Below are 10,996 nucleotides of genomic sequence, written 5' to 3'. Positions count from 1 at the left end.
GAAAGACCTGAGGCAAAGCAGCAGATCTGGGAGGAAGGGATCATTGCGGGAGAAGGACAGTGGAAAAGACCATAGGAATGGAAATGACAATAGCAAACAGAGATGACTGGCAATGAGAGCAAGGTGGGGCTGATGGAAAGGGAATGAAAGAGAAAACTCTGAGAGAAGCAGTTCAATCACTTTGTAGATAATACAGGATACTTGAGCCAGCATTTGATTTTTTTTTTGTATTCCAGCTCTGATCTGTGAGTTTCTGCAGAAGAATTGTTTTATTGTGTGCCTGACTTTCCCCATTTACGAACCAGATAATGGCCACTAGCAACCCTATAGCAGATGAGGGCATCTGAAGATCCTAGCTTGGAAGTGTTGACACCTGAACATTATTGATAGACATGTGGAGACAGGCTGTCTCTGTGAATACTTCTGCAAAAATCTTCTCGAGTCTCTCTAAATTTGGCAGCTCCTAGAGCACATACACCAAACCTGAAGCACCTTCACAAGGTCTGACACTGGTACTTATGCCCTTAACTGTTCTGCCTCCTCATGACAGGTTTTGCAATATCTAGCAACATAGAGACTGTCAGGAGGGGAGCGAGCAGCAGAGCTCTGTGCACATCCTAAAGGACCAACAACCCTTAAGATTTGTCTGCAACCCTAAAAGTGCAAGTGAGGTCTCTGTCTGCAGAATGCTGAAGACCTGGACAGACCTGGGCAGATCTTTGACAAGTGTATTATGTCAATTATTCCCTCTCTGTATTTAAAAAAAGAAATATGAGGATACTTTGTGGAGAAGTGCTGAAGCTGAAGTAAAGAGTAGGATGTGATGAGGTATAATGAAAGTCCATGGAATTGCTCAGAAAGGAGTACTTCAGAAAGGTGTATATTGTCCTCTACCATTCTTCATGCCACTCACCTCACTGCACCCCACCCTCAGTCACTGATCATTAACATCACTCAGAGACTTGATGTGATTTTAACAAATTATCTGAGATGTGCTGTTTCTCATTTCAGTAGATCTTAGGCAAGACAACAGAGGCAAGTAATTCAGTGTCACAGTGCTGATAGCAAAAGAGTCACAGATGCTGATATCAAGAGACTTATCTAGTCCATTTTGATCTTTTTTGTCTTGCTTTTCTCATCTCATCAAGTAATTGTTGTTGGACTCCGTAAGTGGGTCTCTCTGAGATCCTCTCTTAGGATCCACAGCCTAAGCCTGAAGCTCCCTAATGGACTGGCTATTTTGAAGGTCTTCACCATATCTTCAGATGTGTTCAGTGCTCTTTTTGGAACCCAAGTAAGTGATGAGGTTTTCAGATAGACTGCTGTATTTGTTGTAGGCTGCTACTTGTCTGACATCATCTCTGACTTCTGCTTCACTTCTATATGTGTACAGTAGATATGTGGACTGGTGGGACATAGTGGGGAGCCAGAGATGTCCAATAGCTTGGTGTTCATTTACTCAAAGTTTTGCATCTTCTGAACCAAGGCAGTATTTGGCCTTTATTTTTTCCCTGCTTTGTTGTTCCGGAACTGCCCTGGCCAGTTACTACGTTTATGCCAGTCTGAGTCACAGGGCAGCTGGAACAAGCTGCTCCTCACTCTTTGGAGAAGTCTGTCTGCTTCCAAAGGGTAGGGCCCTTGTAGAGGACATTTAATTTTCTCCAATTTACGTCATTCTCCTGCTCAGATGTTTGGGTGTTTTTTTTGGGTGTGTATATCTCTAAACTTCAGGAACTCTGTTGAAACAGCTATTTCTGCTGATGGAAATTCATATTTCTATTTAGTGGAATGACACAAAAAATGAAGAGCTCATGATGACCCTCATCCCCCCTTTAATCACAAAAAGTACATTGAGATATGAAACTGATCCTATTACTGGAGTGACCTCCGTATATGTGGTGGAAAACAGGTTCTGATTTCTGCAAAGACTGTAGGCACTAACTTTTTCACATGCCAGTATACCTTACTGCACTTCCTGTAGGTTAGCTGACTTTCACCAAGTTGGGAAACAACCATAAACAGTGCTGTGAGTGGAAGTGACATATTTACCTCGCCTTGTCTCCTTTCATCCCATTTTAAACCTAAAACTGTCTAACAGCATTAGGAAGCCCCACAGAATGAGAACTTGAAGTCAGTACCGCTGGATTTACTGAATCGCTGTGCTATCTCCTGACACTAACATTAACTGAATACACTGGGAGTAGGGCAGAATACAACCTCTGTGAGACGAGTTTCAGGGATATGAGAAATGGGAAAATCTTAGAAATAAAACTTGGGAAACCAGATCTGCCTGCTATGTTTTTCTTGCAATTAGTCAAAGAACTGGATCACATTGTTAACTCTTGAAAACAGAAGAATCAAATGAGAACCAGAGGGCAGAGGAAGATATGTTTTATTGATCTTTACAAATAAACAGCAGTCATTAAAAGATCTAGCAACTATCCAATAAATTTGGCTTCCATCTTCAGTATAAGAATCTAAATAAGGAAAGAAAAAGAATTTGCTGTGCCATGCATTAACATGGAGCCATATGTATATTAGCTAGAACTCAAGATAGTTGCCAAGCCAGAATGTAAGTGATAGAATAAGGAAGGGGTGAATTTTGTTGTAATGGAATAATGGAGAAAAGACTAAACAAAGTAAATCTGTAAGCAGTTACAGCAAACCTGATCCTTGGTGAAGAAGAGTTTATTGAGTTTTCTGTGTGACTCCGAGCACACTTTAGTTATCAGTTTGGTTCCTTTAGTGGCATGTAGGAAGTATGCAGCCCTCTACACATCTTAACTTTATCGTTGAAAAGGAACATGAATGACACACACATAGATTTTTAGGAAACAAATCCAGACATATCTTAATCACTTTGTTTGATCCAACTGCAGACCAAGTAGATGAAAAGAGTGTGGTCATTTAATCTGTGTAAATAAGATGTCTGTTCATGTACTGAGGCAATTAATATATTGTTTCACAAAGACTGAGCTGAAAAATTAATTTAGATTGACTGGAGATGAAGATTATAAACCAGACTGAAAACAGGCTGGAGGCACCAGGAATATGTAGTGATGAATAAATGCCAACACTTGGTGGGAGACACCTCAGGGGAGCAGTAGGGAACAATGTTAAACTGTTTTTGTTTAAGATCTTTATTAATGATTTGGAAGAAGGGTTGGCTATGATGCAATCTCAGTGCTGGGATAGTGTTCATCTTGGGAGAGACTGTGCTTTCTAAAGCACTAATACTAACAGCTTTTGATCTGGCAAACTTTGGATAATTCAGAATCACAGAAAATGGTGCCTAAAATTTCGGTCTGGGGCCTTACCTAAAGTCCTAGTGAATGTTTCTGTCTGTAGATGGTTCACTTGCAAATCTTGGTCTGTGAGTTTCACCATTTAGAGCAAACATAAATTCTCTCAGTTTCCACTAGGATTCAGCCTCCCCCACTTATTTATCTAATGTTTGTCCAACTTCGTTCACACTGGATTCTCCACACAGAACCTCCTGGCTGACCCCATAGACATTATATTTCATTGACCTGGTATTTGAACATGTATTGTGATTCTAGCAAGTATCTTGATACTACTAAATATTTCTGAGGCATTTTGAAGCAATAGGGAGCTGTAGGGTCTCAGTTTCTTTACTAAATTTACTGTTCTCCAGACTGTTTCCACAGGCCTGGGATTTACTCAGTCAAAGCTGAACTTTAGGATTGTCCTGTGGGGAATATCACCATTGCCTGAGAATGGAGATTGAGTTCTCCTGGGTCATTGTCACCTTGTGATTTTGATTGTGTATGTTCAGCTGTCCTGCTGAGGGGAGAAGATCATAGTGTTGGCTGGGAAAAGTAATGGGCAGTACAGCTTGCCTTTCTGTGCTCATCAGGACAAAAACATCTGGACAGGTAACCCTGTTCTGTATCTGGAAAGAGGTGTGAGGCTAGAGTTACAGAAAACGCAGGACAATTTTGCTATCATTTCACAATGCATTGGTTGGCACTGCCCATCACTAAGTGTAAGGCTCGGTAGAAGTTATGCATCCATAAGGCATTGCTGTGCTGCCCCAGAAGTCCTAAACCACCATGTATGCCTCCTGCAGGGCTCAGGAAGAAATCCAGTGAGATTGTCTGTGCTGGATTCAGGTCACAGGACACCAGTTTGTCAAGGCTGGTGTATATTCCATGCTGTGAACTCCCGGGGACTGGGAATGCCTTAATGAGTTTCATTTACAGAAGGTGGTTGCTCAGGCAGGGGGTATAGGTCAGTGGGAGAGCATTTGACTGCAGATCAAGAGGTTCCCTGGTTCAACTCCAGGTGCCCCCTCAGAAGCTGCTTTTTAGATTAGATATTAGAATAGAAGTCTTTACTGTGAGGGTTGTGACACACTGGCCCAGGTTGTCCAGAGAAATTTTAGATGCCTCATCCATGGAAGTGTTCAAGGCCAGGCTGGATGGGGCTCTGAGCAACCTGGTCTAGTGTAAGGTGTCCGTGCCCATGGCAGAGGAGGTGGAACTAGGTGTTCTTTGAGGTCTCTTCCAACCTAAACCATTCTATGATTCTCTGTGGTTTTAAGGAATTAAACACAGTGTTTAGACACTGAATAGCTGGATTGAGATTAGGAGGCAAATAAAAGCACTAATGACAAAAGGGATAAGACACTCCTCCTTTGCATCCTCACTTGCTTTTTGGATGTTTGTGTTAACCACAGGAGCACATTTATTTCAGACCCTGCAAGAATCTCAGTTTTCTCTGCAGAGTCTTCTGGTTTGGGTAGAGATACCATAAAATATAGCAGTCTGAGGGTCACAAATGACAAATTTTCTTCTTCTCCAGTGCTTGGCTGAAAGAAACATTCATCACATATTCCTGTTCTTAAGTGAACATTGGTTTGTGTCTTGAGTTGGAGGAATGACTAAGAACTAAGAATTAATTGCTTGATTCAATCTCTGATTATTCTTTACAAGTATTAGAAAGGTGCTATTATCTGCTGAAAGATCATTATTTTAATTGTCCTTTGATGAGAACAGAAAACAAGGGAATCAGTTACTCAGTGTAGTCTATTAGTAGTGTGTTAAAGACAAAAGCAGAATCCCATGAAACTTTTCCCGAAGATGACATTTATTAGGTTGTAAAATAGTCTCCCACAGAATCATTTGAAGCCCTGTCACCTAATTGATAGGTTGCTGAAACCAAGAGGCCACAGGACCTTCTTAAATTATTTGTAGTTTGGAGTGATACTTTAAAAGAGTTGAAGTTTCCCAGTGACTGCAAGTATCCCACAGCCCTTGCAAAATTGTCAAAGAAACTGGATTTATTTCTGTTCTCAAAGTCTATTTGACATTGCTAGGTCTTTTAAGGCTGAAGAAACCTTGTTAGCTAATTCTTATTCTTTCTTTAAATACTCATGGTTTGTGTGTGATTAAGAAAACTCTCAGACTTCTTTGTAAGATTAAAGAGGTGAATCTTTTCATGTCTTTCTCCAGAATGAAGTTTCCCAATTATTAATTTATTCTTGTGGCTTTTCTCTCAATTCGTTTTAGTTTCTTAGTACTTCCAGCCTCTGAAATAGACTCTGAATATTATCAGCAGTTGCATTGATGCCAGGTTGGGCTGTCACATAGTTTCTTTGCTTCTTCTATTTGATATTACATCTCTAGTATATGCATTATACTGCCAAATATGTCAGTTTGGTAGTCCATATTAAACCAATTAGATTCTATCACTTGCTAGGCTTTTTCCAGTCTGCTTCTGGCCTCCTTGCTCATGTCTGAGAAGCAATATCTCCACTGTTTAATCTTGCATTCATACTGTTGGCTTGTGTGCAGTTTACTGAATTCCTCTCTGGATTTCTTTGGTTTATTGTTGTCTTTATTCCATACCACTTCCCAATATTTCACAAGCTTACTAAGTAATAGTTTAACTTTTTCTTTTGTGTTAGCAATAAAAACATTAAATAGCAACTGGTAAGAGAGCATCTACGTAGAACAGAAAGTTCACTTGCTGAATGAACATTTGCCATTTACTATTTAATTTGGAAAGGTATCAGCTGGTCTCCAATTCCTCTACACTGTACTATATTTATTTTAAACCAGTCAAGTTTATTACTCAATAATTCAAGTCTGATGCCTTTCAGAAGCTCATTACACCAACACTATTATTTATATAAACCTTGTTTGTAAGCTCATCAAAATGTGAGACTGGATTAATTTCACAAGATTCCTTTTCCATTACACATTTTTTATGGACTTTATTACTTTCTTTGTTGAACCCCATCACAGCTGTTCTGTGTTTTTGTCCAGGACTGACATGCAGCAGACAAGCCTATGATGATAAGCCTGTTTACCCCTTTTTAATCTATGTTGTATATGGAGAATATCCACTTATTTACCACCTTCTAAAATTTTCCATGAGTTTCAGAAAAGCATTGTTTTGCAGTAAGATGAGGGCATACATATAAGTAGCTACTGGATTTCGCTAAGGGCTTTTAATTTTTAATACTATGCTAAATGTATCTGTTGGTTTTTATTATTGTATCATACTCCCTTCTGCGTAGCAGTTTGCACACAGAATCTCTTGGGTATGTGCTTCTTCAGAAAAGAGACAGGAGGAATCTTTGGGAAGATCACCTGACCTGACCTGAACTGAACAATTGTATTTTTGTTCTATTCCTGCATCCATCAGATGAGCATTGGAACATCTTCCAGTAGTGCATTAGGCAAAATGATTATACGTCTTTCAACTATTGTTTTTACAACCTTCCCTCGGGGGACGAGTGTTTAAAGTGCAGCCTATTATTTTCATAGGATTTTTAAGGCAGTCTGTTTTTTTTTGAAATGTGTATCCTCTTAAAAATTTTAGAATCATAGCACAATTTAAGCTGGAAAAGACCTCTAAAGTCATTGAGTCCAACTGTTAACCCAGCACTGCCATGTCTACCACTAAACCATGTGCCTCAGAGCCACACCTACACATTTTAAATACCTCCATGGGTGGTGACTCTACCAGTGCCCTGGGCAGTCTGTTCAAGTCCTTGACAACCCTTTCACTTCAAACATTTTTCCTACTATTTAATCTAAACCTCCCTTGGCTCAACTTGAGGCCATTTCCTTACTGGGAGAAGAGGCATGTCTTTCATAAACCCATGCTGGCTGGGTCTGATCTCCTAGTTGTCCTGCATGTGCCATGTGATGCCACTCAAGGTGTTTAATAAACTGTCCTGGCACTGAGGTCAGGCTGACAGGCACATAGTTTCCTGAATGTTCCTTCCAGTCCTTCTTGTAGGTGGGCATCGTATTGTCTAACTTCTGGTCAACTGGGACCTCCACAGTTAGTCAGGTTTGGAGAGATCTTCCACCAGCTCCCTCGGTAACCTTGGGTGGATTCCATCCAACCCTATAGACTTTTGTGTTTCTAAGTGGTGTAGCAGGTCACAGACCATTACCTCTTGGATTATGGGATCTTCATTCTGCTTCCTGTCCCTGCATTACAACTCAGGGGGCTGGGTATCCAGAGAACAGCTGGTCTGACAATTAAAGAGGCAAAGAAGGCAATAAGTACCTCTGCCTTTTCCTCATTCTTTGTTATGTTTTCCCCTGCTTCCACTGAAGGATGGAGATTCTATATGGCCCTCATTTGGTTGGTATTATATTTATAGAAACATTTTATATTGTTTTTACAGCAGTAGCTGCACTTTTATTTCACATAGGATGCTGAAGAATTGCACCACACACTTTTAGTGAAAGGAGATGAGATTTGAAGTAGTCTTCAGTTCCTAAAGGAATTCATTCTGCTATTTTAATGAGACTCTTTTTTTCTACTTCCATTGATCCAGAGGATCATAGTTTCTAACCATTGCCTTCTTCTGACCTTGACTATGTCTTGGAGATGTAGACAATATGTCTTGGAGTGCATATGCAATGTCTTGGAGTGCAGACAGTAAAGATGGGGATTGGGGCACAAAATTTCAGCGCTCTTCAGGAAGCTGGGATAGACAGTGAAGGAGACATTCGATGTGTCATGATGTTCTCAGCCGGATGAGTTTCTTGTATCAGATATCTCCATGCCCATACCTGTCCCATAGTTGTATTCATCTATCCAGCCCAACCTGACTCACATTACTCAAAAACAGCAATGTATGAGAGCTAAGCATTGGCATTCCTTGTCAGCTCTGCTACTGCCTGTTCAAATGAAAGACTCCTCTGTGGCACTGTGGATTTCAGGTTGAAATGTTACCATGCCACAAGTTAGGAAGAGGGGATATTTGATTCAGGAGTCTTAGTTCAGAGTCCAGAAACTGTTGGCAAGGCTGAGTTCTGGGTATACAGATTGACCAATGATTAATGGCTAAAATCCAAGAAGACCTGTGTTATAAATAGATTCATTATATTTCTCACAGAGCTTGACCACGCTTCCTTGCAATGGCCAGTTTTGATGCCCTCCAGAGTCACTGAGAACGGTTTGCCATCTGATAACAAGTTGGGGCAAAATGTATGAGCTTTGGTGTTGTCAGATAGGTTTTATTTGTCCTGCTTTTTGTTTGCTAACACCTTGCTTATATGGTAAGCCTCTTGCTCAAATTCATCACCTTCCTAAGAGTAGAAATGCAAGTCTGAGATATTGAAAACAATTAACCCTTAACAAGAGATGACTAGAAGCATCTAACTTAATCCCTTAAGAGCAACAGTTACTAAAATTTCTTATTTGTGAAGCCCTTTTTGGTCCCACAGTACAGTTTTCCTGTGCAATTCCAGGTCTATGACCATGTCCAGTTCTGTGCTCAGGATGCAGCCTGGTTTGGGAATCCCTACTTGTGCCCTGTAGGTTCCTGAGAGAGCAAACCCTCTCCCTGTTGAGCCCCTTGAGTCATGAAGTCTGCACTTTCATGGGACTCTCTGTTTTTCATGGATTTAGGAACAGATCTTTGGCTTCAGATCTTGGAGGTTTCCACAGAAGTTCTCCCAGTGAGCTGTGTGCCTTAATTTAAATAACTGTTCATTGAAAATTTATGTCACCTTCATCGCCTTAGTGCATCAAAGATGGTGGTTGTCTCAGTGGTGCAAACTGACTGCAAAGCCATCCTGCTATAAATATATGGTGTCTGCAACCACAATGGTACTTTACTATTTTAAAAAATTTGCCTGCTTGAGGCTGGCTGTGGAAAAATAATGCCTGCTGGAGTGTTTCTACCTCTGACCATTTTCTGAGTGTGACCTGACATGAACTCGTTTATGTAATGCTTCCTAGCAGCAGTGCTGCTGCTGGAGACAGGGCTGTTCCCATGAAGGAACAAGAGGTAGCTCCACTTTCAATTTTAGAGGATTTTTTCTAGCTATTCAACTTAACAAATACCATTTCAGGAAGGAGTAGATTTCCTCATGATCATCACATCACTGGTGCTGACATCTAGCAGCGTTTTAGCCACACCTCCTGTGCCAGGTGAGCTTGTTTGTTCTTTTGTCTCATTCTGTGTTGCCAGAATCCTTCTTTACTTGTGTTGGAATTCCTCCCTTCCTGCAGGTAAGGGATACTGGTCGAATATTTCAGTGAGATGACTTCTGGTTGATAGGTTGACAGGTGTCATTTTTTATGCTGTTGTGCCAAATGCAGACCAACCATGTGGTTCGGGAAGATTTTGATGTCTTAGCCCAGGATGGTGGATTTTCAGTTGGCTTTACAGGAACTTTGCTATGGCCATCAGAGGCTCTGCAGCTGACACTTCATGGCTTTGATGTCAGCATCTTTGAGGGAGTCATCCTCAATGTAACATAATAAGAGGTAATATTTAATCTCAGGCCAGAAATTTTCTTCATCATGTATGGTATTTGTGGAAGTTATGATTTCTTTACTGTAGCACAAATCTAATGTATGCAAGGATAGACATATCCAGATGTGCTTCCAGGCCTAAATCCAGATCTAGAAATCTATACCATACTTCATTCAAGAGCAATGGAAAGAGGGTCTGGATACCCTTTTATTTCTTTGAGCTGCCTCCATATTTCAGGAGCAGAGGCTTTGTAGCATGAAGGTGTAATTTAAGGATATTCCTATGCTGATTGCAGCACTCAATTCTTTGACTTTTAAGAATTAAGTGCTCTTGGCGTGGAAGTGGTATGTCTCATCTGAAGTCTATCTTGAAATAGTCTGTTAGTGATCAGCTGTCTATAGCTAGACATCTGGCAAAAATCATATGGTAAGAATTGAGTCTGTAAGTCTTACATATCCCCCTGAGATGGGTTAGGCTGCTCCAGTGGAGTGTGTTCTCTGGGACAGTAATTCTGACTCATTTCCATGCCACAGATTTATACATCAATACACAGGAGACTTCAGACTGCAACACTGGGTACCAGGTATTCTGCTTTATTTTTTCTCAGATGCTAGAGCTTATTTTTAGGGCTTTGTGGGTCTCCCCCCTTTCTTTTCTTTTCTTGCTGTCTTTTGTTCTTAATTTCCCCTCTTCTCCACTCTTTCAGTTTCTGTATGGGAAAAATGACACATCTCGGCTTGGAATTTATGTTAACATGTACTTGTCTCCTGTTCATGCTCATGATGGCCTAGAAAGCCTGAAGGAAAATTCTGTAATTTAATGTCCATTCATGTGTGTTTTCAGTACTTCCCTTTAAACACAGCTACATGCAGAAATGTTGGCAAGAACAGAAATAACAGATTTGCTGTCCCCACTATTTCATGGAGTACAAAGCAGTCATTACAGGCATAAATTTGCCTTATTTTCTTTGGGAATATCTCATCACTTCAAAGCCTGACCACCCAATTCCAAATTTATACTACAGTATGGTATGAATGTGTTTGGGCTGGCTCCACATTGAGTAAGACTAACACCCACAGTACATCCAAGCTAATATGCCCCTGGAAAGGGTTCATCAGTTCAACAAGCGATGAACCTTGCATAATTGCACTGCATCTGGACCAGACTGATGCATTTCCCTATCAAGTGCTGCCCTGTAGGATGGTATAGCATACCCAGCTTGGTAGGGCATCAGCTTGGAGA

General features: G+C 40.7%; 1 protein-coding gene and 1 non-coding gene across 2 annotated transcripts in view; both read left to right on the top strand.

Moving 5' to 3' along the window:
* The window catches only part of LOC103808231 (protein eva-1 homolog C-like), a gene marked incomplete at its 3' end in the record, with an annotated part of 72,833 nt that extends 62,268 nt beyond the window's left edge, over positions 1-10,565 (top strand). The window contains exons 5-7 of the mRNA XM_009081002.1: positions 9,467-9,507; positions 9,598-9,750; positions 10,461-10,565. Coding sequence (XP_009079250.1) covers positions 9,467-9,507; positions 9,598-9,750; positions 10,461-10,565 — 299 coding nt within the window. The remainder of the gene's footprint in view (positions 1-9,466; positions 9,508-9,597; positions 9,751-10,460) is intronic.
* Positions 4,242-4,314, top strand: TRNAC-GCA. The gene has a single exon. It is a non-coding gene; the product is annotated as a tRNA-Cys (tRNA).
* Positions 10,566-10,996: the final 431 nt, after the last annotated feature.

The sequence above is a fragment of the Acanthisitta chloris genome, unplaced genomic scaffold (genome assembly GCF_000695815.1).
Source record: "Acanthisitta chloris isolate BGI_N310 unplaced genomic scaffold, ASM69581v1 scaffold918, whole genome shotgun sequence".
NCBI classification, from domain to species: Eukaryota; Metazoa; Chordata; class Aves; order Passeriformes; family Acanthisittidae; genus Acanthisitta; species Acanthisitta chloris.
The sequence above is the reverse complement of the archived record's forward strand: the minus strand, read 5'-3'. Positions and strand labels throughout refer to the sequence as shown.